The sequence below is a fragment of the Triticum aestivum genome, chromosome 5D (genome assembly GCF_018294505.1).
Source record: "Triticum aestivum cultivar Chinese Spring chromosome 5D, IWGSC CS RefSeq v2.1, whole genome shotgun sequence".
Lineage (NCBI taxonomy): Eukaryota > Viridiplantae > Streptophyta > Magnoliopsida > Poales > Poaceae > Triticum > Triticum aestivum.
This window is the reverse complement of record NC_057808.1, coordinates 282048093-282075935: the sequence shown is the minus strand read 5'-3', so window position 1 is coordinate 282075935 and position 27843 is coordinate 282048093. Positions and strand designations below refer to the sequence as shown.

Below are 27843 nucleotides of genomic sequence, written 5' to 3'. Positions count from 1 at the left end.
CTGGCGGTTTGGCCCTCGGGCTGTGCACCGGGGCGGCCACATGGATGCACACTGCTCAGCTCCCATCGGACGGATGGGTTTCTACATGTTTACTCGTGGGTCCCATCCATCAAACTCCACATAGAGGACACGTCTAGGCCTCCCATATCCACCTAAGATGTTAGTTATCCAAAGAGCCAGGGTGCCATGAAATACCCGCACACGGTTCTAACCATATATGCTATATCGTGCGATTTCACGAATTGTAACAAGTTGGTTGTTGCTGAAACAGAGACTTTATGCAAAGACGTGATGTAACTTTTGCAACAATGGTATTGTTGCAGAAAACTTTGCCACTATGGTGATGTTCCAGAAAGGAGCAAGTTTTGCAACATTGCGGAATTTATTTGCACTAAATAGGGTTGGCCCAGGTAGTAAGGGCCAAGCACGTGCACCAAGTCTTCATGCGAGTCACGCGCCCTCACGATCCAATGGACCAAATGGGTCGCGAGCTAACGACTGCGAGCGATGGATGCAGCGAGAAAGATCGGCCGGTTGATTGGAAGCTTTTTCCATGAAACATGGTGCAAAAAACATAGAAAAGCATGGTAGAGATTTTCACATAACAGGTATCACAGCATTGGCAAGGACTAAACAGCGAGTCATCATCTGCATACCCATTCATTCGTGACAACCTAATTACAGAAGTCACTTTGAACAGGTCGGGTCAGAAAGAAGAAAAACTGCATGGCTAGGGTAACTTGGAGAAGCTTCAGTAATCAAATATGAGGCGGCCCTCTGCCAGAAGGATCTGGCCCTCTGTAGGGGTACTGTGGAGGCATGTCCCTTCCATATCCAGGCACATCATGAACACCTCGCATTGCGTAGTTCGTTTCATCGAGGGGTGGAGCATATCTGTCCATTACCAAGCTTCTTCCTGGTGCATTTGCGCCCAAGTAACCAGGAGCGTAGCTGTCCATGACTGACGGTCCAGATCCACTTGAACCCGAGAACCCTGGACTGTACTTGTCTATGACTGAGCTCCGTGGAGTTGTACTCAACAGCCCATAAGACGGCGAAGTTAAAGATCGCGGGTCATATCTTGCACCTGAAGAAACAATCTGGTCATATCTAGCACCTGAAGAACCAATCTGGTCATATCTAGCACCTGAAGAACCAAGGGAGTAAAGACTGGTCTGAAGGTGATCATCCTGCCTCCTGGAGAAGCTGCCACCATTTCCCTGACCTTGCGGACTGCACACGTCCCCAGCTCGGCCAGGAGCATACCTTTTGGTCATCTCTTCAATGCTGGAGTTGTACGCACTTGACCTATCATCAGCACCCATGTAAAAAGTGGGGTCATTCCTCTCTCCGATTGCATCCTTGCGCCCATCACTGTTTGCCAAATAACTTGCCTGATAAGTAGTAGCGCTGTTGAATGTAGAGACGCGAGGTTCTTTCACATGATACTTCATATTACTATCGCGGTGCGCTGTCGTATAACCAGAGGGTTGTTCATTTGGTATAAAAGGGGAATTGCTTCTGGATCTGTGACGAGCAGTGCTGTTTTCAAGGGATGATGACATACTCATGTCTGAACTCCCTTTCGATTCCTTTACACGAGCATTAGTTCCATTGCTCTGTCCTTGGTGCATACCCCTTTTACTTGGAATAGCTCTCGTCTCCTCATAGGCAACTTCCACTTGCTTTTCTGGAGGGAGGCTGTCTGCCTCGTCAGGGATCCTTTTCCTTCTCCTGTCATCAGAGCTTTTGCTTTCATCCCTGCTATTCTGTTTCCCTGGTCGGGAAATTTGTTGAGAGGTAGCTTCAGCTTGTTTCTTCAGGGGGCGGTTACCTGATAGATTAGCTTCTTCGTCTTCTCTAGGCCTAGCTTGCTTCTTTACCGTGAAGTTTGCCTTTCTGGCTGCTTTCTCTTCTCCAGGTCTATCTTGTTTCTTCACAAGGTGGTCATCTGATGGACTAACCTCTCTGACAGAGCATGCCGCCTTATGCCTTTTCTCTTCTGCTTTTCCTGATGGACTATCCTCTCTGAAATCACATGTAGCCTTCTCTCTAGTCTCTTTTGCTTTTCCTGATCTAGCATTTTGCTTACTCTTAGGTTCAGCTTTTCTCCGTGCAGGTAAATTATTTGATAGATTGACCTCTCTTGGGTGGCATGAGGTATTTCTTATATTCTCCTTTTCTTTCCCTGGTCTTGAATTATGCACATCAGAAGATTCAGCTTCTTTCTTCGCAGGGCCATCATCTGACAAATTACCCTGTTCAACACGGCGAGAGATTTTCCCCACACTTGTGTGATTATGCGCCTTGGCTACTTCCTTATGCTTTTTTGTCCAATCAGAACGACTCCACAAATAGAGGGGTGGTGCAGATGCATTCCACCCTTGAACTATTTTGTCATTCACATCGAGAGAACCAGGCAAATAAAACGACTGCAAATTCAAAGAAATATATTAGGCAAAACAACAAAGGAATAAACTACGCTCAAAGGTCAATAAGATTTATTGAAGTTCATAAGCCCTTTACCTTCCCAGCAAGACAGTTACTATCCTCCCAAACCAAATCATAAGGTGTCTTCTTTTGATCTAACCTGGCAATACCAGAAAATGAGAAGAGCATGAACAGAGTCCAAAGTAAGTGTGAAAAAGAGATGTCAATAACAGTCTTAACAATTCAACACAAAGGTTAACTGAAAGGAATATGGTGGTTACCTTTTAGTTTCTTTTGGGACAATTAGTATAACAAGCTTGGGCTTAAAAGACAATGCTTTGTCGATAAATTTGTTCGCCAGAGCTGCTTTGACTCCAAAAGGAGGATTAAGCCCCATTATCTAATCAAGTATTAATAGATGTTAACCAGCAGTAGGAATTATTTTGTATAGAACTAGTATCTGCATCGCATAAAGTATACCAGTTGCCTTCCGCCAGGCAGTTCGTCTGGCTGCACAGTCATCCAATCCCTCCTTTCAAAGCAAAAGCTATTCTGGGAAGGGCATAAATATTGGGAGTAAGCATGAAAGTGGGAAAGCAATTGGAACTCCAGTAAGGGCACTTTCAGGCCATGGAATAAACAGATCACAATAGGTAAGCCCTAATGCATTTACTTCAGGAGCTCTATTTGATGGGAAGGTTTACAAGTCGTTAAATCTTGACTATTGGGGTACCGACTAGTTGCTACTCCCTCAGTTAACAAATACTCCCTCCGTTCCTAAATATAAGTCTTTCAAGAGATTCCAATATGAACTACATACGGAGCAAAATGAGTGAATCTACACTCTAAAATATGTCTATATACATCCGTATGTAGTTCATATTGAAAACTCTACAAAGACTTGTATTTAGGAACGGAGGGAGTATAAGACGTTTTAGATATTTCAGTATGGAGTATGGACTACATACGGGACTGAAATGAGTGAACAAATACACTAAAATGCGTCTATACACATCTGAATCAGAAAAAAGTTAGAACATCTTATATTTGTTTACGGAGGGAGTACTAGTTAAGGTTAGTCGTGAATAGTCCTACCATCAGCTACAAATACTAGACTATATACAATACTGCACCAAAATAACTTGATACTGTGCGGGATCCGTGGGTGCCTGAGCCAGCGGCTATGGCTGCAATTGCATCACTTCCGTGTAGCTGAGCCACGGGACCTGCAGAAAACAATGTTACATAGTATTGCATTAGTTGATATTTGGTAGTTGGTAGAACCAAAGAAGCACGGGAATAGTTGCTAGTGTACAACATCTGCAGATCTAATTATCCAAGTATGTCACATGCTAAAACCAGTAGTAGTGTTGTAAACATCAACAAACAGTCTTAACTCTAAAAGAAATCAGTGGTACAATGCTAGTACACGCATTAGGAATGAAAGCAGGTACTACTCTAGCTAACAAAGCAGCAGACCAGAGCATAGCCTACAGAACAGAGCATGACGGAAGATGGAAGAGGAGATGAAAGGAAAGAACAGAGGAGTCACCTGCAAAGGCCGAAGGCGGAGATGGGCTGACAGTTCCAATGAGCTGGGGCGATAACCAGTGGCCATGACACGGCTGTGTGGTTAGTGTGATGCTCATCCCTCTATTCGCCTGGCAGCGTGTGGTGTAGTGGCCTCAAACTGCCTCTCAACATATAGTCCATATATCTCAAAAACTGGCAGTGGGCTTAAGTCGCACTACCAGGCAGATTCAATTAGCCACCGCAAATCGTCGACTAGTCACCCGGTCGTGCAGTACCCCTTCTAGTCAAGTGGGCCACTGGCCCAGGTTACGATTTGCCGATCATAGATTAAACAAAGACTAGTTGTCTAATTTTAATCCAATTATCGGGAACAAAGCAACAAAGTACCAGAGGATAAATAAAACAAGGACTTTATGTTCCCGAAGAAAATTAAACAAGATAAACAATGACTGCGCTATCAACTCAAAAGGACTCGGTAGTTTACCTGTGGTTGGATAAGATCATAATTCTTGAAATGACACTTCTTGTCAACTTCATCAAGTTTTTCTTTCATCAATCGACTGAAATCATTTGCGCCACAGCAGAAATCCACTATCTTCAAGTTCAACAGAATTCAAGATATCAAGGCATGATGCAAATACAATGAATCGGTGATACTGTGTGGCGGCTATGATAAAATGAAAATAGCATTTTACAAGGACAGTACGGGAGATCCCTACTGGTAAAATCATATTAATATGCAATAGATCCACATAATCCAAAGCTAAACAAAGACAGATAAAAGCCAGAAGCCCACCTGAAAACTAAACTAAAATAACCTGCCACGATTAGAAAAATGGGTACTTCATACAGCTCAACAATAGGCTGTAACTTAGTAGTACAAAACCTCGATTCTACTACAGGTAGTTAAGCTCTTGTTTGTACTATTTATTGAGATTGGTTATCGCAGCAAACGTTATCATAAATTTTCTTTACCGTCATTAGTGAGCACTGAGCAGAGACCCATAGTATGTAACATGTTGTAAAACATCGTTTTCATTATCATTCATTAGTGAGCACTGAGCAGACCCACAGTATGTAACATGCTGTAAAACATCATTCTGATTATCGTTCATTAGTGAGCACTCGGCAGAGATAGCATATGCAATGGTGGGTTACACATATTTAACCTTTTTAAAATAACTAGAACACTGCTTCAATAGAGGGCATAATCAATGACACAAGTATGTGCCTCATGTACTAGAGAGAGAATATACCGTGTCACCAGGTTCCACATACCAATGAAGTTTATCAACAATCTGTACCATATCAATGAAGCTTGTCAACAATCTGCTAATGAGGTGTAATTGTATAGAATTCTAAGTAAAATATTCAATAGAGAGAAATAACAAACATCAGGTAAAAAAAGAGAAATAACAAACAAATAGGTAGTTTGAAGCACTCAGCAGGCAATGAATGGGAGCAATCAGTCAGATTCTATGATTTCCTTTCCAAAAATATTCATGATCCTTTAATAGCTCTTGGCCAGAAATTTCCCAAGGTGATTTCCAGCTGGCCAACCTTTTCTGGTTCTAACTCACGAGAGAAACATTTGGATCATGCACAAGAAATATGTCTGTTCCAATATAAAGGGGAGATCAAAAGGTGACAATTAGACCATGGAGCTAGCCCTTTTTTTGTTCTATAAAACCAAAGAGGGTGAAAAAACAGTTCCTGATGCTGGTTTCTTGATCCCTGGTCTATAGGCAAAAAAATTGGCAGAAGAGTTTCTCAGTGAAGTGCATTCAAGTAAGAATTTCAAGAGAGAGGATATTATTGTCAACCAAAAGGTCAAATTGACAAGTGGGCAGAAATACCACAAAGTAAGCCAAGATTAAAAAAACAGACCATAACATCAGTTTCCAGCAGGCACCACAAAATGAAAATTAAATTGGAGCTTGGTCTTCGGCCTAAATTTTAGCGTGTGATAGGGGAAAAGATCAATGCGTACGGGGAGGGGGGGTGTGGGTTGCTGGCACGCGGTGGAGGGGGGGGGGGGGGTGAAACGATCTAAGATACCATGTTAAGAAGAATAGCAACTTAATCTATGTATAAAGTAGGAATCTGAAAATACAGAAGGAAATACGTGGGACCTAGTACAAATACAAATATCTTTCTAACAGTGGAAACTAGAAACTTCCTCGTCTCTCTAAAGATATTTAAAGTTGTTTGGTTTGAGACTAACTTTGCCAAAGGTTGCCACACCTAAGATGAGGCAAGTTTAACTAATTTAGGTGTGTTTTGTTCAAGCCATACCTTAGGTAAGATGCTTTTTGCCACACCAGGGCCCCACATCATATACACTTAGTGTGGCAAGATTCCCTAAGGCTTGCCAACTTGTGGCTCCAATTTTATTGAACTAACCTTGGGATAGTTTGAGAAGAAATGTGTGGCAAAGTGTGGCATTGCTAGGCCTAGAAACAAACAGCCCCTAAGCAAGGTTGTCAGAACCGTGATTTTTCAGAATTGGATCGGAGCTCCAATGGTAGGATCGCAAATCGCAGAATCGTAAAAACATAGATTCTACTAACCAAGATCGTAGAATCAGAGTGGTTAGTTTGGATCGTAAAGTCGTAGAATCATTCAATAGAATTGCGATTCTGACAACCTTGCCCTAAGGCTTTATATACAACTCGTTAATGTTTCATGCTGTGTCAACATAATTTCTGAATAAGAATATACCTCAACAAGCTTATCCACCTTTGTGAAATGTCGACCAAAAGAACTGTAGCGTGACCCATAAATGAATGGTGAAATATATACTCTGAGCCTAGTCTGGAACGAGAAAAACAATCTAAAGTTAGAAATCGATTGACTACCATAACATTGCAAGGCAAATGTTCCGCCCAACATCATAGTACGCTCAGGAAATAAATGGCTCATTCCCGCCAACAACAATTTCAGGAGAAACACTAAGATGAAGACGGGGTAAAAGTGCCATTGCGGCTTTCATAGATCATGAGAAGATTGACATCTTCTTACTATAACCAACAATGGGTTAACTCAAGTATTGGAACTGACGGGACTAAAACAAAGTATACTGACTTCAGAGGATAACACCAAAACAATATTATAACGGCATTAACAAAAACTATTGAAGTACCACTTGAAGCATAATTATGAACAGATACATCATAATTATCAAAGTATACTAACAGTGAATCTTCTTCGCGCACGGAAAGAGCGTGCCATAAATCTCATAGGAATGATATATTTATGCAAGTTTCTACAAAAACAACAGTATATGAAAAGATGAATATATGATTAGAATATACATACATGCCACTTTGTTAGCTGCTTCAAAACTTGAGGTTCACATACTGCTTTCGCCTCATTAACATTACCTCCATTACCCAGCGCTTTTAGAGCTGCTCCTACAGCCTAAAAAGCCCATCATTCAGAAAATGCTGAACAAATAATAACTAGTATGAAAAGTTGCATTTCCTGCTGGAAATACTGAACAGTGAATGGACCTGAACAGAACGCTCAAGCTTGCCCGTCGCAACAATCTTATCAGTTTGCCTGCCAGCGTATACATGAGTTGATGGCACAAGGCACCTGCTTGATATATCTTTTAGTGTCAAGGAAGAGCCTTCTTTCTCTACCAAAGCAATTACCCTGCAAGTAAGATTGAGAATATATCAGGTAGTACCATGACTCCATGAGGACTCTAAAGTCTAAAATGTAAATAATGTTTGATCAACTTATACTTTGCACATCCGTGTCAATAAAACTGAACGAAAAAGGCTAAACACAGGACGCAAGAAGAAAACTGTAGCAAGATAAACAAGTAAGCTTTTAGGCCCTGGTCGGGTCCAGGAGAACTACATTTCCGTGTATGTTTGGTTTTAGAGTCAGGCATTCTGGTAAGTTTCCTTAGTGTTTTGTATGAGCCAAGTCTACCTTACCAAAGATTTGGCTAGCCAAAACTTTGGCCAAGGTTTTTCTTGCCTATGGCTTGGCCAATATTACCAAAAGAAACTGCACGAAAGTAGAAGTGGGCACGCCAGAAAAGTGCAAGCATCCAAAACAAAGGCCATTTTTTTGGTCATTGAAAAAAATATGTAGGGTACATTTTGGACACAAACCAAGCATACACTTATAGTACGTAGTACAATTAGCACATGGTCATGTATGGGTGTGTAGTGACTGGAGTCCTCAAGTAATTATATCAAGTGACTAACCTCTTCTCTGTTTCACTGTCCACCCTAGGAAATGAACTCTGGGGCAAGTTCCCCATAGTAGATGAGGGTGAAGTCGCCAAGTATTTTTCCTGCTCATTTGCAGGTCTTGAACTGCTTGCAGAAGTATCTTTGACCTTTGGTTTTTTCTTCTCAGGCTTGTCAACAAATTGCTCTGATGAACTCTTCACAGCAAATTTTCTGGCGTGTTCATCTTCTTGCACCCGAACCTTGACTGGCACCTTTGCAGCTTTATTTGAAGATTGTTCAAGAAATGATTCATCAAAATCTCTCTTTCTCTTGTTAATCAACACCTTGTTTTTTCTCTTTAGGTAATCTGCTGGTTTTACAATTTTTGGAATACCCGGAAACTTTATATGATTTCTGACAGGTGTCTCAATGTCACTATCTATCTCATGGTCCCTGAACAGTTTACGACAACTCAGTATATGAACAATGTAGACAGCATTTAACAAATATAAGGGAAGAAGTTACTACATACAAGCAATAGATCAAAATTCTTTTTGAAAGGTCCCAGGCTCGTGTAACAATGTCCTCATTGCTATCTTCAAAGGGTATTTCTCTGAAATATCTCGAGTATGAGAAGAACAGAAGAGACCATATATGGATTAAGAAATTTAAAAAGAGAATGGTAGCAGCACCTCGGCAAACATTTTCTATGATATGACTTTGGACAGCGTCTGCAAACAGCAAACTGCAATTGTTCTTGTGATCTATCCTCCAAGCCTTTACAGTGAAAACACCAATGAATGGGGCACGTAAATGAAGATCCACCTATTATCTTGTTCTCTTTTTCTAAGGCTTCAATCTTGTTGTTAGGATGAAGTTTTCTTGCAACACATTTGGGGTGGTAAAAGTACCCACATGTAGCATTGTTACAAAGAAACACCTAAAGAATGATATCATAATTAGCAAAACTACATAACTATAAAGCACTGAATAAAATATGATTCACATTGATACTTAAGTAGATGCACTTTCTAACAGCTAGAACAATGCAATTACTCCATTCATAGCGCTGAAATACGGTCATAGTAACAATTTAATTACCTAATCGTTAGTTATTGGCTTATTGCAATAGCCAAAATTTACAGATAAAATGGTACTAAATGCCCCTACTACGTAACTGCTAGAACAACTAAACTATCTCATAACATTCAGAATGTCTACTTTATGAAATGTCAACTAGATGCTCTTTCATAGTACTACTTCTAGTTCTGTATTCCTAGGTAATGCTGGCTGTATAGTGGTTGAAAACCTAAAACTGCAAATAATGATTGCCGCTTTTAAGTCCAAGTAACAGCAAGATTAATGCATAATAAGTAATTAAACGTTGCCGATAAGCACCGAAAATCACTTTATTGTTAATGAACAATGAAACCAGAGTGAAAAAGCTAAAACAATGACAATGTACCTTAGCAGTTGGTCCATCCGAAGGCTCTAATACTCCACAAATAAAACACTGGTGTTGCTTATACTCACAGTTCTTGCACAGAAAAGTTTTCATTGCCTAAAACACATTGAAAGAGAAAACTCAATAAAGAAAACAGAAGTTTGAATTTCATGCTATCTTTACCACTCAGAATTTCAAAAGCTACCTCAACTTCTGCCTCAGTGAACCCAAGGGTATCACAATAGGAGTCCTCGCCAGTTCCTATTTTGGCATGGAAGGACCTCATACATGGGCCATCACACCTACAATAGAATAATACAGCAAACAGAATACAGAGAAGTATTAGAATATTGGCACAAAATGGATACTTACAGATGACCATAGAAACTTCTACACGACAGTGATGAAATGAGAAGAAACAATAACTGAAAATGTTCTTGGGCAAAGGTTGCAGTCTTAAGAAGGGAAAACATAGTGGCACACATGCTATGCTCATGACCTGGATTTGATATAAACATCATGGGGCACACACTACATGCAGGCGAGGTGTGATGGTGTCGCCTAGCATCTGGATGAGCTACGTGTCTACCATTTAACAAGGGAATGTAGTTTTATCTTTAAAGAAGTTTACAGCTTATTGGAGGTGATGGCTTATAAAAAGTAACCTGTTAAGTCCATGGCCTACAGTCCAGTAGCCTAGTTGCCTAATAGTCTTAACACAACTCCTTGGTCATGGCTCAAATGTCACAACCGCCGATGTAATGTTTGACACTTTTGTCTCTAAATAAATATACAAAATTAATTATAAAATAGGAACTTGTTGTGCAATCAAATCTTATACTTAACTTATATCAACAAAAGTTAAGCCGGCATGGTAATTAGTAAATTATCTTGCAATGTGCCCTCAGGATTCTAACCACGGGTATTAATTAGTCTTTGTCAGGTTATTACTAAAATAAATACTTAGTTGCTAACTTGCTATAGCTAAAAATTCTAACCATGGGTATTTGTCATGGTTAGTTTCACTGTGTGTACCACTTAATAAATCAATTGTTGTGATAGCACCAAATCCTGTTCATCTACCCGGATTTCTGTAGCTTCAGATATAGTTGAACTTTTACAATTTTAGCTATCATATATAGTCATTCCAGCCCATTTCAGTTCCTGGGCATGATACAACCAAATATTCATAAATCTAAGAGCTAATGGGCTAATACATGCAGTCAAATATCTTGCTCGTGTAAGTTCAACTGAAGACATGAGCAACTAAATACTAATTAAACTTCAAGCTGACTATGGATAGGGAATTTTAGGTCACCAACTCATCCTATAGAAGATTTGCACCTACCCTAACAAATCTCCTCCATTGTCACATATGGCACAAGTAAAATCAAACAGATCATCCTCCTCTTCATCAGATTCAGAATTTCCATCAGATTCAGAACTTCCATCAGAAACCATATCCTCTATCTCCTCATCGGAGGCAATAAATGACTGCTTCATTTCAATATTATCTGACTCAACCTAGTTGAAATGATAATAAGAAAAACGGTTAACTTCATGATCAGTTTTCTGCCAAAAAAATTGAGAGAATTCATAGTCCCACACATACCTCGCTTGTTTGCTTCTTAGATCCATCTTCAATAAATGCTCGCAAAACCTGTGATAACATTCATCATAAGAGATATAAGAATCGCGGCACTCAGGAGTTCTATTTTGTTTATTAGAGCCAGCCAAGAGTTATTACAATCAGTAAAGTTATTTAGAGTTGACAAGGAATACAGCTAGGACTACGTATGAAAATGAAGCAGAAACTGATGGAATTGACTGCTATCACATCTGTTTCCGTACTTTTTTAGCAGAAGCAGAAGCAAATACGGAAGAAGCAAATAGTGTCAGAAATTAATTCAGGCGAGTATGATGCGGACATAGATACAAAGGTGCATCCGTGCATGTCTCCCGGAACACAAACCCCCCCCCCCCCCCCCCCTGAACCATGCCAAAGAAGAAAAAAAAACTAAGCATCAAGCAGCAGCTACAGCCTATAGCCGAATCAACAACCTGGCCATAGTATGTTGGGCCAAATCTATGAGCTATCGAAGTGGGCTACACATACAGAAATTTCTGCATTTACGGTTACTAAAATTTTAGTTCCGAGGGTGTCCTGCCGGAAAACACTGCTCCGTACCACAAATAATCCATTTCTGTTCCAGATTTGCACTCTGTTCACCTTTTTTCCCAGAACAGACAGAAAGATCACTACCATTCACTCATACCACTCCATTCACATATCTATGACCCAACTGGTATGCTTAATTGCTAATCAAAATAAAATAAAATTGGTTTTTACATAAAGGGATTCCTGGAGCAATATAACAAATTGAAAGAGAAACAGGTGGCTAAACAGGCTCATGAGTTCAAAAAGAGACCTCCGTTCCTAAATATAAGATGTTTTAGCTTTTCTCCATTTACTCAGATTCGTATGCATCTAGAAGCGTTTGTGTGTATATTCACTCATTTTAATCCGTATGTAGTCCATATTGCAATATCTAAAACATCTTATAATTAGAAACGGAGGGAGTAGTAATGATCAAGAAGAATGAAGCATTCAATTCAAAAAGAAAAATGAACAGAGCCTTTATTTCGAATTGGAGAAGTATTGCAACATAAGGCAGCTCAAACACCAAAAGGTTGATCTGTAGTGAAGCCCTCAGATTTGATGGATTTAAACCTATGGACATTTATGGTGTATTGTGGACAATCTTATTCTTATCAGTTATCAAGCACAGTTGTACTCTCTCCGTTTTTATTTACTCTGCATAGTAGAGTTGACTGAAGTCAAATTTCGTAAAATTTGACCAAGTTTATAGAAAAGAATATAAACATTTACCATAACAAATCTATATGATGTGAAAGTACATTCAATAATAAATCTGATGGTATTGATTTGTTATTGTATATGTTAATATTTTTGTTTATAAACTTTGTCAAAGTTTACAAAGCTTGACTTTGACCAAAGCTAATACACGGACTAAATAAAAACGGAGGGAGTACATATGATGGAGCAGAAAATCTGTACCTGTGATTTTGCTAAGTTCAAATCTTTCTCAGCAAACAGCTTCAATAGGGAACGGTGGTTCCTGAAATCGTCCTTGGAGGGTCTAAGGTCAAACTTGCTGAAAATATGGCAAGGGCTCTGTAAATATCATAGTTTTATCATTTGAGAGAAAAGAGCAGAGAGTGCATGGGTGGATTACTCAAAAACTTTGCGAAGATGACTCCACAAGTTCTTCTCAGGCTCCTCAGGTTTTCTTCTGAGGAAGTGAAGCATCCGCACTGTGATGAAAATTGTTCGGAACTCTTCTTCGTAGCTGTTCCTGGGCTTGGCGAGATTCATCCAGCTGCCTTCCACGGACAGCACGGCGATCACGGGCTGCTTGCCTTCAAGCCCCAGCTTCCAGGCAACCACATGCGTGTAAACTGTGATGCCAGAGTCAGCGACTCCCCGCAAGACGATGTTCTGTTTGCATTGAGTGGCCTCATCCGTGCCTTGCTCGAACCGAATCGGCAAGGCTGAGAGACAGATGGGGTTCTTCTCCGCGTCAACGAAGAAGTAATCAGCCACCACATTGAACTGCGGGTCCGAGTCATCGTCGTCGTCGGACATCATCATCATGGCTACCGGAAAGAGGAGAGAATCCGGGGGAGAAAAGGTCAGTACGGTGGCAACGCCGCTACCTCTCTCGGACTAAGATTCTGCGAGTGAGCGAGTTAGTGGCGACCGAACCTGCAGCCGCCGCGACGGGGGCCAGGAGAACGGCCCGCCCCGCCTCCGCGCGCGCCTCGCCCGTAGCCGCCGGACGCTAGGGCCTAGGGCTTTTCGCCCCTCTTGCTCCTCGCGCGTGCGTGAGGTCGGTGAGGGTGAGAGGTCGCCGCCGGCCGCTAGGGCATAGGGTTTTCTCTTCCCCTCCCCCTCGTCAGGTGCGCTACTCTGTTGGTGGTTCTTCGTGCGTGCGCGAGGCCGGTGAGTGGTGAGGGGGCGATACCTCTTCTGGTACCTCTGGGAAGCTCGGCCTCGTGGGCTTCGGTTGCCGGCAAGGCCCACTGCAAATCCTAGGGTTCAACCCTGAACAAGCTAACAAGAAAAGAAAAGTGCCACCCTAAAAAAAAAAGTGCCCAGATTCAGAAAAAAAAAAGGTGCCCTAAAAAAGAGGGGGCACCTATATCGACAGTAACTAATTGAGGAGCGCTTGTTTCGGGAGCCTCCTCAAGGGTCACTTGAGGTGGGCTGAAAGCGCGTCAGCCACGTGTCAGACTCTGGGTGCTTCCTTCGATTTTTATTTTTATTTTTCGCACGTGTTTTTAACTTTTTAGATAGGGTTTTTTTGGGGTTTTCTGTTTTTCACTGGTCTTTCTTAGCTTTTGGGCATTAGACTCTGGGCGCTTCCTTCGAAAATTGTTTTTAACTATGATGCCAGAGTCGTGCCTCTCGGAAACGGAAAAAACACATTTTCTTTTTCTTTTCCTTCTGTGAGAGGCACTACTTGAATCAGGATCTTTGCCGTCAGCCAGCTCTTTGCCATCAGGTTAAAGAAAACTGACGTCAAAGAAGAAGCGGACGGCAAAGAACATGGTTGCCGCCAGCCAGAACTTTGCCGTCAGCTAGCGGACGGCATAGAAGCAGACGGCAAAGAGGGAGGGTGACCCACTAGCGAGAACCACCTAACTGCCACTTTCTTTGTCGTCCGCTAGCAGACGGCCGTCCGCTAGCTGACGGAAAAGAAAGTGGCCAACCTAACGTCCGTTAGCTAGGCTCTTTGTCGTCTGCTAGCAAACAACAAAGAGATGTGACCTACCTAAAAAGCGGCCAGCGCCCCGCCCCACCCCTCTCTCTCCCCTGCCTGAGCCGCCGCCCCTCACCCCCGCCGCCGCCCTTAACCCGCGCCGCCACCCCAGTCGTCGGCCGCCCCACACCGCGCCGCCCCGCCCCCGTGCCCGAGCCGCCGCCGCCCTTAACCCGCGCCGCCACCCCAGTCGCCGGCCACCCCGCACGCGCCTCCCCGCACCGCCCCCGTGCCCGAGCCGCCGCTGCCCCGCGCCACCCCCGTCGCCGGCCGCCCTGCCCCGCCCCTAATCGCTCCGCCCCAGCCGCGCCGCCCCCGTCCCGAGCCGCCCGGCCGCGCCGCCCCCGTCCCGAGTCGCCGGTCACCCCCGCACCGCCCCGCCCCCGTCCTGAGCCGCCGCCGCTCGGCCGCACCGCACCGCCCGGCCCCGCCCCGCCCCTCGTCCTGGTGAGTTTTTTTTCTGTTTTTTTAGATTTAGTTTATATTCGTTTAGTTTAGGCTAGGTTAGTTTAGTTTAGTTTAGGTTAATTTAGTTTATTTTAGATTACATTTAGTTTATAGTTTGGTTTAGGGTTTTTTCTGTTTCTTAAGAATAATCAAGAAAGATGAAAAAAAAAGAAAAACAACAACAATAAGTAGTAGAAAAAGAAGATGATAAACAAAGAAGTAGAAGTAGAAGATGAAAAAAAGAAATAGGAAAAGGGGCGCCCGGGGTCGAGCGGGTTAGGGGGTTCCTCGGTGTCGATGGAACCCTAAATAGCAAGTATCACCGGTACGAGATACATGTGGCCGTTGGTGTCGAACACTACATCCACGTCCCACAAGTGACGCTGGCGTCCGGCGTCCCGCAGCAATAGTTCTCGGCGTCGATGGCGGTCGAACACCATTGCGAATTTGTCTTGCAACCTCTGCGATGACGATTAAAAGGCAAGTGTTGAAACTTGAAACACCCAAACTGACTCAAGTCGGTTAGGTTGTTTGAACTTTCAAAACTTGGCTTTAATCCTCATCGCAAAGGCTGCCAGATAAATTCGCCAAGGTGTTCGACCGTCATCAGCCACCAGAACTATTGTTGTGGGACGTCGGGTGCCAGCTTCACTTGTAGGATGTGGATCTAGTGTTCAACGCCGAGCGCCACATGTATCTCGCATCGATGATACTTGCTATTTAGGGTACCATCGACGCCAAGGAACCCCCTAACCCGCTCGTCCTGTTGTAAATATTTAGTTAGGTCAACATCTCATCCCCCCCTTCATTTGCTCTGTTCCGGTCTTCGTGCCGATGAAACTTGCTAGCTATAGGTGTCTTCAATCATCAGTATGTGTGACCACTATGCGTCTCTTGTTCGAAAGGGTTACATCTATAAATATGCATGCATTTACATATTTATACCCGTGATTCTTTCGAATTGTCCAACGTTATCCATGGACAGCCCGAGTATGTGTAGATTGGGTTTGTTTTCCCATATGCTCTGCTCCGGATCCGATGCAGAATTTCCTCAGTGCCTCCCTGTTGTTCTCCGGGTACACATCCTCTCTGCTTATTGCCGAGACGTGTATCAGGAGAACAGCGGGGAGGTGCTGCCAAAATTTTGCGTCGGATCCGGAGCAGAGCATGGGAAAACGAATCCAATCTACACATACTCGGGTGGGATTAGGACCTATCTTTACCTATTAGCGTCTAGGTTGCATGGACGTGATAAAAGTGACAAACTCCATTAACCGATGAATATATATCTTATGTGTCTAGTAGCTAGGCAAGATGATTGATCGTGCATGGATGTACACCGGTCACACTAGTCAGGAAGACATGAAAATTGAATGGTTAACAAAAACCAAGGGGTTTTTGAGAGCTGCATTTGCAAATGGCTAGAGGACAACATGGTGCCGGGTGCAACAATTGGCACAAGAGGACAGAGGCTGAAATGGGCAAACACCTGCAGAAGAGGGGTTACGCCAGATTATACAGTGTGGACATTTCTTGGCGAGTCTGCCCAACGTGCAAGAGCTAAGGTGCTTCGTCGTCGCACCGACGAGCATGGTACCGGGATGCAAGACATGGTGCAAGACTTTGATGATACTCAGGACTCGGACAATGAGATGGAGGAATCTGCAAAGGCCTTCAATGAAATGTTGGAGTCTTCAAACGTCCTCTCCACGAGCACGCTGAGCTTCGTCAGCTGGATGCCATCTCAAAAATAATGGCTCTGAAGGCTCAATTCAACTTGGCAGAGAATGCTACGACGCAATGATGACAGTATTTGGACATTTTCTACCCAAAGGCCATGTACTACCTACAAACTTGTACCAGTCAGACAAAATCCTCCATGCTCTTAATATGCCCTATGGAAAGATACATGCATGTGAGAAAGGATGTGCCTTATTTAGGCTTCAGTGTGCGGACTTGAATTATTGTCCCATTTGCAAGTCATCCAGGTATGTTGTGACAGACAACGGTATGGGTGAGAAGACGCAGACCAAAATCCCCGTTAATGTTCTTCGGTATATGCCAATCGTACCAAGACTTCAACGTCTTTTCATGGTCGAAGAGACGGCTAGACAGATGACATGGCATAAAACAGGCAAAAGAACCCAACTAGATGCAGATGGGAAGCTGATGATGGTGCACACATCGGACGTTGAAGCATGGAAGAGCTTTGATGCATTACATGATGACAAAGCGGCAGATCTGAGGCATCCTCGAGTCGGCATCAGCACAGATGGGTTCAATGTGTTTGGTCTGACGGCATCCCAATACAGTTGTTGGCCCGTATTTGTCTTTCCACTCAATCTCCCCCCCCCGGACAGATTATGCAAAGAAAGAACATTTTCCTGACGTTGATAATTCCAGGGCCCAACTATCCGGGGAAGAATATGAATGTGTACATGCAGCCGCTGAAGGACGAATTGCAAGAAGCCTGGGATAATGGGTTCAAGACATACGACGCCTTTAGCAAACGAAACTTCATAATGCGTGGCTGGTACATGTACTTGACGCATGACTTGCTGGCGTATGCTCTATTTCGTTGGTTGGTGTGTGCATTGAAGGTTCCCGTGCCCCACATGCAAGGGAGCTCTTGAGTTTCGTTGGCTTCAGGCCAGTCGCAAGTTTTCTTGCTTCGACATGCATAGACAGTTCCTGGATCCTCGCCATAAGTTCAGGAAAGACAAGAAGAACTTCATCAGAGGTAGAGTTGTCAAAAACTCTGCACCACCTGCGTTGACAGGCCAAGAGACCCTGGATCAGTTAAACACTCTCGAGCCAGATCCAGAGCATCCAGGGTATTTCAAGGGGTATAATTCGAAACACGCCTGGACTCACAAGACATGCTTGTGGGATCTGCCTTACTTCAAAGTCCTCCTTTGCCCACACAACATCGACATGATGCACGCTGAGAAGAATATCGCCGAGGCACTTTTTGGTACACTGTTCGGCATAGATGGGAAGTCAAAGGATAATACTAAGGCTAGAGTCGATCTGGAGGCGCTATGTGATAGATCGTTACAAAACATGAAAGAACCGAAAGGAAAGCAGAACTGGACGAAGCCAAAGGCATATGGTTCAATCTTGGAAGGCCAGCTATGAGAGAAATTATCTTGTGGGTGCAACAGCAGTTGATGTTCGCCGATGGGTATGCAGCGAATCTAAAGAGGGGAGCAAGTCTTGATAAATTGAAGATATTTGGTCTCAAGAGTCATGATTGGCACATATGGATTGAGCGGGTAATGCCGGTGATGGGCTTCATCCCTGAGCATGAATGGCTAGTACTGGCAAAGCTGAGCTATTTCTTCCGTGTTCATTGTGCGAAAGATCTATTGCCTGGCCTGCTAGAAGAAATGGAAGAGTGACGCTGGAGTTAATCTGCAAGTTAGAGAAGATCTTTCCGCCGGGCTTCTTTAATCCAATGCAGCACTTGATTTTGCATCTCCCAACCGAGGCAAGATTGGGGGCCCATGCAAAATCGTTGGTGCTACGCCACTGAGAGGATGCAGAAGACGCTACGAGCAAAATGTAAAAATAAACATAGAATTGAAGCATCGATGGCGGAGGCATTCATTACTGAGGAGGCGGCAAACTTCGTGATAGCACACTACGAAGCCAAAAATAGTCATTTGCATAATCCGAAGCCTTGGTACAATGCTGACGAACCTAAAAAGGGTGGATCCAGCCTCAACCTATTCAAAGGGGATCTCGCACCAGCCGGTGCTTCTAATTCCTTAACGTTGGATTTCGAAAAATGGCAGATAATTTCGTTGTATATCTTCACCAACCTAACAGAAGTGCGGATTGCCTACACAGTGAGGAACATGATAGCCCTGAGGAATTTGATACTCAAATTTCCGACCGTTGTTGTGCTATGCACCAGCTGTCCCAAAATATCTACCCAACTAACGGTCATATCATTGAAGGGCATTTATGTCTTATCATGATGGGCTGCTCCCTAGGCTATAATAGCCGCCCCCTACAACCACTAGCTGGTTGGCTGCTCCGAGAGAAACTGACATTTGTCATTTGAGAGCATCCCATCCTCCGAGGACTTTGAGCGAAAATCATCAAGTGAGGAAAACCCAAACCCAAACACCTACAAACCCAAAGTGATTGAGCATCACTGAAGATATTGATCCTGCATGGATCCGACGCTTGTTACCTTTGAAGACTGTGCTTCTTCCAGACGGTTAGGCGTCATGGTCTAGAGCATCCAAGAGGAATTGTGGATCGCCGAGTGACCGAGTTTGTGAAGGTTTGGAAGTCACCTGAAGACTTACCACGAGTGATTGGGCGAGGTCTGTGTGACCTTAGCTCAAGGAGAATACGGTGAGGACTAGGTGTCCTGGACTGTGTGTTCAGGACTGGGTGTCCGGGACTGTGTGTCCTCAGGTTTAAATACCTAGCCGCTCCAACCAGATGTACAACTGAGACAGCAGTTGGAACTGGTCTACCAAATCATTATCTTCACCGAGCTTACTGGTTATATTTCCTCAACTCGTTCATTTCCTCATAACTGTGTTGTGCACTTGTTCATATCTGTGTTTGAAGACTTTGACTGAAGACTTTCTCAATTTCCTCAGTTCAATTTCTTCAGTCTGTTTGTCTTCATCTTGTGTTATCCTATGTTTACGCTTTTGTACTTTGTGCTTGTCTTCATTTCATCATGATGACCATGCTTGTGTCATGCTATGCATACTTTTGAGTACTTATTCCGCTGCAAGTAGTTCTTCGCTAAGGAATTTCCTCACTGGCAAATTCCTCAGTGAAGAATTCATAAAAATCGCCTATTCACCCCCCTCTAGTCGATATAATGCACTTTCAATTGGTATCAGAGCAAGGTACTCCCTTGTTCTGTATGATTTTGGTTTAACCGCCTGGAGTTTTAGTTATGTCGACCACATGTATGAAGAAAGTGACATGCCCCATCTTTGACGGTCATGATTATCCCAAGTGGAAGGCCATGATGAGGAAACGCCTCATGGCAATGAACAGCGAGCTGTGGACCGTCACTGAGATTGGTCTTACCGATCTATGCAAGATGGCAGACACTAATGATATTCGCAAGTACACTCGACTTGACATCATGGCGAAGGATATCATCTGTTCCTGCCTATCCAGAGATGAATTCAGGCGCATTATGCATCTTTGCAATGCGAAGCTTATCTGGGACCGAATCTCTGACGTCTATGAAGGTCATCGAACTTGTCATGATCTCTGGTTTGAGGATTTCAAGGAATCACTCAAAACGATGACTTTCGAACCTAGACCATCATCTTCTGCACCATGCCTCATGGAAAAAGGTGCCAAGGTAACCGAATGTTCCTCATCCGAGTCTAGTGATGATGAATCTGATGATGATTTTGGACCTAGCTATACCAAGCTTGTTTGTATTGCCACTAAACAACAAAAGGCCTTGGAAAAGGTTCAAAACATGCTAGATAAAAGTGATGATATGTTAGGTGAAGAAATGGATCACACTAAAACCTTGACTGAAAATCTTCAGAGACTTCAGTCTAGATTTGACAACCTTCAAGGTCATCATAACACTCTCTTATCTGATCATGAGAAGCTTTATTATGAATTTCTTCAGAGAAAGCAAGATCTTGAAAAGCTAAGAGTGAGTTATGAAGATCTTCCAGAAGGAGCGTGATTCATTACTTGCTCAACAAATCAGCGCTGCTCAGGAAGAATTTGTTCCTCCATGTTTGAAATGCATTGAACATGAATCTGCTAATTCTTCACCTGAATGTTCAAATGCTTCTAATGCTACAAATTCTTCAACTGTCTCTGCTATCACTAATTCCTCATCTGAGGACATTGCTAGTATCACTGACGATGCAGGGCTGAAGGAATTGTACATGACAGGCATGTACAAAAGCCTCAAAGGGCATCAGACTCTTTGTGATGTGCTTAAAAAGCAGATCCTCAACAGGAACCCTAGGAAAGATGGTATTGCCTTTGAGAGGAAACTCAATGCTGATGGTACATATTGGAAGCCTGAGCAATACCCCAAAACCTCATGGGTTGTTGCAAAGGGACCTCCAGTTGATCCATCTAATTTATCTGTCTTTACATGTGAATCTTCTCATTCTTCTGATGAGTCATTTGACTCCAACTATAAACTGTTTAAAAATTAGAATGGTGAAGTATTTGCTAGATATGTTGGCACTAACTGCAGGAACGGTTCTCCTATGAAGAAAATCTGGGTTCCCAAAAGGTGCCTTGAAAGTCTTCAGGTGAATGTCCTCATGACACCACCTGTGAAGAATAGGAACCCCAGATCAAATTCTTCATATGGACCAAATTCTTCATATGGATCCAAGTCCTCATACGGATCGAATTCCTCACGTGGATCATATTCCTCAAAAGGATCAAAGTCCTCATATGAACATCATCGTGCTAACAACTCTGTTTCGCAGGGAAGAGCTAAGGGCTATGAATATAAGCATTATTCTTCTAATCATTATGTTGATAAGTCCTCGAAGAATTTCTCTGCTTATTCATATGCTTACCCTAACTCCTCTTATGTGAAACGAAATGGATTGGCTTCTATGCCACCTTTCTCGTATGGAGCTCGCAGAGTGATGAACTCTTTGCCACCCCTTCTGATGTGGGTGGTGAAGAAAAAGAACTAATCTTTTATGCAGGGTCAGGTCTCCAGACGTACTTAAACCTCTGAAGAATTTGCTGGAGACCTGAAAAGTGCCTGAAAGGACGCAGGCTAATCATGAAGAAATGAACTTTCATTTCTCACGTCCTCATATTGTTTTAACTGTTGCATTGCTTGATGAAATTGGTCTGATGAATTGTGATGTCATATTCTTCACTGATGAAGTATATGAAGTTCGTAAGCTGCACTAATTCATCTGCAGGATGATCAACCCAAAGCCACTGAGTGGGTCCTCGATAGTGGATGTACAAATCACATGACTGGTGACAAGAATCTATTGATGGATGCTCCCCTATCACCATCGCATCTGAAGCATATCATCTTCGCTGACAAAGGCAAAAGTCAGGTATTGGGTCTAGGTAAGGTTGCGATCACAAAGGATCGACACATGGACAAAGTCATGCTTGTCGAGTCCTTAGGATACAACCTCATGTTTGTCTCAATGCTTTGTGATCTTGATATGGTTGTTGTCTTTGGCAAATATCGTTGTGTTGTGGTTATGGAAGCTGACAATTCCAAAGTCTTCGAAGGCTTTAGGAGAGGAGACTTGTATATTGTTGATTTCTCTACAGGACCGCAACCAGCCGTGTGCCTACTTGCAAAAGCTTCAGAAGGCTGGCTATGGCATCGACGACTTGGTCATGCAGGTTTTGAAGATCCAAAGCATCCTGACAAAGTCTTCAGACTCAATAAGGCCCTCTATGGCCTCAAGCAGGCCCCTCGGGCATGGTATGATACTTTGAAGGAATTCCTCATGAAGAAAGGCTTCAAACCCGGTTCACTCGACCCTACTCTTTTCACTAAATCTTATGATGGTGAATTGTTTGTGTGCCAAATATATGTTGATGATATTATCTTTGGCTGTACTGACCAACGTTATAGTGATGAATTTGCCTATATGATGAGTGAAGAATATCAAATGTCTATGATGGGAGAATTGAAATTCTTCTTAGGTCTTCAAATTCGTCAACAGCGAAATGACATATTCATATCTCAGGAGAAATACCTCAAGGATGTACTGAGGAAATTCGGCATGCAAGATTGCAAAGGCGTCAAAATTCCGATGCCCACAAATGGCCATCTGTGCACTGATGAAAATGGTATTGACTTTGATCAAAAGGTATACCGCTCCATGATTGGTTCTTTATTGTATTTATGTGCATCTAGGCCAGATATTATGCTTAGTGTTTGCATGTGTGCCCGATTTCAAGCTACACTGAAGGAATCACACCATAAGGTTGTGAAACATATTCTTCGATATCTAGCTCACACACCAACACTTGGATTATGGTACCCCAAGGGCTCGGCTTTTGATCTCATTGGATATTCTGACTCTGACTATGCTGGTGATCGTGTGGACCGCAAGTCAACATCTGGTACATGTCATTTCCTCAGACGATCTTTGGTCTGTTGGTCCTCGAAGAAATAGAACTGCGTATCACTGTCTACTGCTGAAGCTGAGTACATTGCTGCTGGTTCTTGTGTGCTCAATTGCTGTGGATGAAGCAAACTCTCAAGGACTATGGCGTCAACGTGAAGAATGTGCCTCTCTTCTGTGACAATGAGAGTGCCATCAAGATTGCTCACAACCCAGTTCAGCACTCGAAGACAAAGCACATTCAGATTCGTCATCATTTTCTTCGCGATCATGTGTTGAAGGGCGACATTTCTATTGAGCATGTGAAGACTGAAGAACAGCTAGCCGATATCTTCACTAAGCCCTTGGATGAGAAGAGATTTAGCAAGTTGCGGTGTGAGCTAAATATCCTAGAATCTTCAAATGTTCTTTGAAAAGGACACTCATCCTAACACTTATGTAAAATTGATGACTTAGATGTGCAACACATGAAGAAACGTTTTTCTTCAATCAATGAAGAATAACACTCTAAGTGTGAAGAAATGTACGAAGAATTTGATTCTCAGAACCCTACGACAATTGTACGCGGTGTGTGAAATCATCATTCTTATACGGTGGGTCACGCCACCACCAAAAGTTAAAAATCTTCAATTTGAGTTTTTCCTCAGTGAAATTCCTCAGTTGTTCATTTTCTTCAACTTTGCATTGTCTTCACTGTTTCCGTCGTTTTTCTTCATTGGCTATATATATATGAGTTTATGTCCTCTACAACATTCACTTATGGCTAATTCTTCAAGTTGCGTTTTTCTGCTAAGTGAATGTGATCGGACCCTTCCCCCTCTATGCTATACTCAACCCAATCTATTCACAAAATCTTCATGTGCGTTCTATTTGAAACTCGTTCAAAATCTTCACTGTGTCCTTGTCAGCTGAAGAATTTGCGAACGGAACTTTTAACTTATCTTATCCAAATTTTCGGCTTTGCCGCTCAAATCGTTCCGCATCCCACGAAATACTTATCTATTCACCCACGATCTAACACGATCTCCACTTCTCAGTACGTGGGTGACACATGTCAAGCGAATGAGAAGGGTCAGGGGCATGTTCGTCCAAAATCTTCGGGCGAACAGTTTTTCACCGTGGCTATAAATACCCCCTCTTCCCTTCCTCACTTCCTTTACTCCGCTCGACCTCTCTCCAGCTCGAGCTTCTCAAACCCTAGCACCACCGCTACTTCATCATCGCCGGTGAGGAAGAGCTTTACTGCCTCGACCTCGTCGCCGCCGTACTCGCGCCGGCTGCGGAAATCTTCACTCCGCCGCCGCCGTAGCCGTCTTCCTCCGCCGAGTTAGGGCGTGGAAGATCTGCACAAACGAACTTCACTTCTCCACCTCACAGTTCGTCGTGTTCTTTGTTCAGGGTAATTAAAAGTTACTTTTACTGCCCTCTTTGATTCAAATGATTTCTACAAAATCTTCAAAGGTGTTTATTCTTCAAATTCTTCACACACACTAAACACCTCACATGTCATCTGTTCTTGATTCGTTTCTCTAAGCATCATTTTTCTTCAAGATTCCTCAATTGTGTGGATCTTCGATCTATACAACTTTGGAACCTAAGACAAAGAACGCTTAGTGAAATTCTTCAAGACTCATCTGGTCAAATTCCTCAAACTTATTCTTTTTGAAAAACCTTCTGAGAATGCATATGACCTCTCCAAATTCCTCGCAATTATACTCTGTTCACAGGTACTCATGTCCGCTGCTGAATCACTAGGTTCTCATCAACTTAACTCATTTGCAGCGTTCCTCGAAGAAAAGTTGCATACTTCTTCAAAGAATCCCATTGTTCAAATTCCTCATCTGAAGAAAATGGCTGACGGTAAGAAGCCACAGAAAGGAGGAAAGAGGCCTGAGGTCAACACTGCTTTTGAAATCCCTGAGGACATCTATGCTGGGTACTGCACACCCCCTGAGGAAGATAAAAATCAGTGCAAGGTGCGCATTCAGAAGATAGAGAGGAGATGGGCAAGAGAGTGGAGGGAGTACAGATATGTGACTCCCAAGTACATGAAGAAATTCGCACTCAATCCTCCCTGCTCAAGATCTCCGTTGGTACCTGGCCAAGAAGCTGACCTCACCAGCCTCAAGCGTGGTGAAGATTATCCTGAAGAATGGGCCAAGCGCCAGGCCAAGTTGGCCAAACAAGCAAAAGATGCAGTGAGGAAATTCAACGAGGACTGTGCTGCTGCTGCCGCCTCTGCTGAGGCCTCTGCTGTCAAGCCGAAGAAATCCATGGCAAAGAAGCCTACGTGTAAGCCAAGTGCTTCACCGTCAATGTCCTTACGGCAAATTCCTCACGCTGCTCCTGCCCCTCCAAAGTCCTCAGCTGCTCCGACCAAATCCTCAGCACCTGTGCATCTTGCCACGTGCCAAAGGACTACAGGCTACTCTATTTCCTCAGGAGTTTCAGCTAGTTCCTCAGCTGCACCAAATTCTTCAACAGGACCCTCTCTGCTGAAGACTAAGACCACTGCTGGACGAGGCTCTCGCCCAAGTCCTCACAAGAAGTAGGTCGCCTTCTAAGTGCCGTCTGAAGAAGACGAAGCTGATGATGAAGAACTTGCTGAAATCATCAGAGATAGGCAAGTCAGGGCCGCTAGAGCCAAGGACACAAATGTGCCTCTGCTTCTGGATCCAAAGTTGATCCTCGGTTACATTGATCTCTGGCACAAGGACCCAAACACTCCTATGCCTGACTTCAAGCTGACTCCTGGTCAAAGTCATATGCTGACTGCCTTCATCCAAGAAGAGAAATGGAAATTTGAGAAGGCCAGGCAGCTCAAGAAAGCGCAGTACAGGAAGGAGAAACGTTGTCTCTATGACAACTGATGAACTTGTGAAGATCCAATCAGAAATCAAAACCCTCAGCGATGATTTCAATGCTTACTATGCTGATTGGAAAGGAGCCAAGGCCAGGTTTGTTAAACTGACTGAGAAGTTCACCTCCAATGTTGCAGCCCCATCGCAACAAGAAATTCCTCAGACTGAAGCATCTGCTCAGCCAACTGAAGAACATGCCAGCACCGCTGATGACATTCAAGCTGCTGAAGAAAATGTGAGTTTCAGGGCTGATGACTACATTCCAGCCGCTGATGAAATTGCCAGGGCATCCACTAGTGGTGCGCCTGAAGAAAATGAAGAGGTCAGGGCAACTACGTCAGTTGTGCGTGAAGAAAATCAACCACATTCCTCTGCTCCTCCTGCGCCTACCCCAACTCCAATTCTTCCATCTGTATCAGATGTGAAGAAGACCAAGGCTGCAGAGCGTGCAGCAGTGAAGAAAAGGAAAGCATCAGCTCCTTCAGATTCTTCAGCATCGAAGAAGATGAAGAAATTGACAAGCTCATTTGCTAATCCAATTGATGCTGTTCCAGTTTCGTCCATGCCATCAAAGGAAATCGTCCCTTTTGATGAAGAATATGTGATCCCTGGCGGATCTGATGAAGAAAATCCTTCTGCTGCTTCGTCAAAGCAGATGGATGAAGAAATTGAAGTGGATAAAATCCCTTCAACCCCCACAGTTTCCTCGCCTATGCCTCAGTTTACTGCTGAAGAGGCTGGCGTTGAAGAAATGGAAGATGAAGATGTGGACATTGGTTGTACCACACCAGTGATGAATGATGACTTCTGGGAAAGTCAGCACCCCAACTCTCCACTCTTCACTCCATTACAACAAATTCCTCAGTCCCCGACAACAACAGTTCAAATGGGATCTGATGAAGCTCATGAACAAGTTCCAGCCACTAGTGCTGAAGAAAATGAAAATGAAGAATTGAAGACCCAGACTGCCACTGAAGAGGAACCAGAAATTCCTCAGCCTGAAGAACCTGAGATTGCGATTCCTGAGGTTGTCATGCAACTGACTGACACTCCTCTGCCCAAGCCAAAGGATCCATTCTCAAGGAAGCAAAAATTCAAGGCTAATGATTTCTTCGGCGAGCACGTATTCTTCACTGACTACAACCCCTATGACTCTGCTCGCATTAGGAAGAGGCGTTTCTGGACTGCCAGCCAGGCAAATTTTTATTCCTCAGTGCTGTTCAACAAAGACAAAGTCTTCGATCATGAGCACATTCCTCACGTGGATATGGAATCTCTGCCGTGCTTCGGGCCAGTCCTCAGTGTTCTTTACGACACGGGACTATTAAATTTCTGCACTGATATATGTGATTGGAATGAAGAGCTCATTCTTCAATTTTATGCTACTCTGCACATCACCGGAGACTCTGAAGATGTGAATTCATGGGTGCTGGACTGGATGTCTGAAAATACTCACTACAAGGCACCAACTACTGAATTGCTTCGTGCTTTGCCTCTTAGTCCTCCCCTTGAAGCTGCTCGTTGCGTCTACAGTGAACCTGAGCTTACAGATCACTATATGCAAGTGCTGATGAAGCCTTTGAAGCCAGGTCAAGCCCCAAGAACAAAATTCCTTGTGATGGAATTGTTATATGTGCCTCGGACTGTCTATCGCATTCTGACGAAGACATTGAGTCCTATCAAGGGCCACGACTCGAATGAAGAAGAAGTCATTGGCATCATGAAGAATCTGCTTTTCAATATCATTCATGGCGTTCCTGTCAACTTCCATGATTTCTTCATGAGGACTCTGGCCAATGTCGCAGTGTCACCGTTTGAGTTGAAGCCTTATGCTCCGTGGATTATGAGATTCATCAGAACAAGGTCTTCACTCAACTACAAAGCTGATACACTGAACCATTGCAGCTACTTGCCCCCGATTGAAGTCCTCAAACGGACATTTTCCTTAGCTGATGAAAAGGGCAAGGCTACGGCTGTCATTGATGAAGGCATTCGTCCATTGGA

At 43.5% G+C, this 27843-nt stretch overlaps 1 protein-coding gene across 1 annotated transcript; it reads right to left on the bottom strand.

Moving 5' to 3' along the window:
- Positions 1-575: 575 nt before the first annotated feature.
- On the bottom strand, positions 576-13671 carry LOC123121026 (protein ENHANCED DOWNY MILDEW 2). The gene is made up of 19 exons (XM_044540968.1): positions 13385-13671; positions 12855-13275; positions 12677-12773; positions 11210-11257; positions 10946-11121; positions 9803-9899; positions 9619-9714; positions 8846-9093; positions 8686-8766; positions 8187-8606; positions 7476-7620; positions 7282-7383; positions 6685-6777; positions 5220-5261; positions 4448-4558; positions 2911-2982; positions 2712-2830; positions 2527-2590; positions 576-2432 (listed from the first exon to the last, which is right to left on the bottom strand). The coding sequence occupies exons 2-19, from the start codon at positions 13271-13273 to the stop codon at positions 759-761; spliced, it is 4104 nt and encodes a 1367-aa protein (XP_044396903.1). The 5' UTR covers positions 13274-13275; positions 13385-13671; the 3' UTR covers positions 576-758.
- Positions 13672-27843: the final 14172 nt, after the last annotated feature.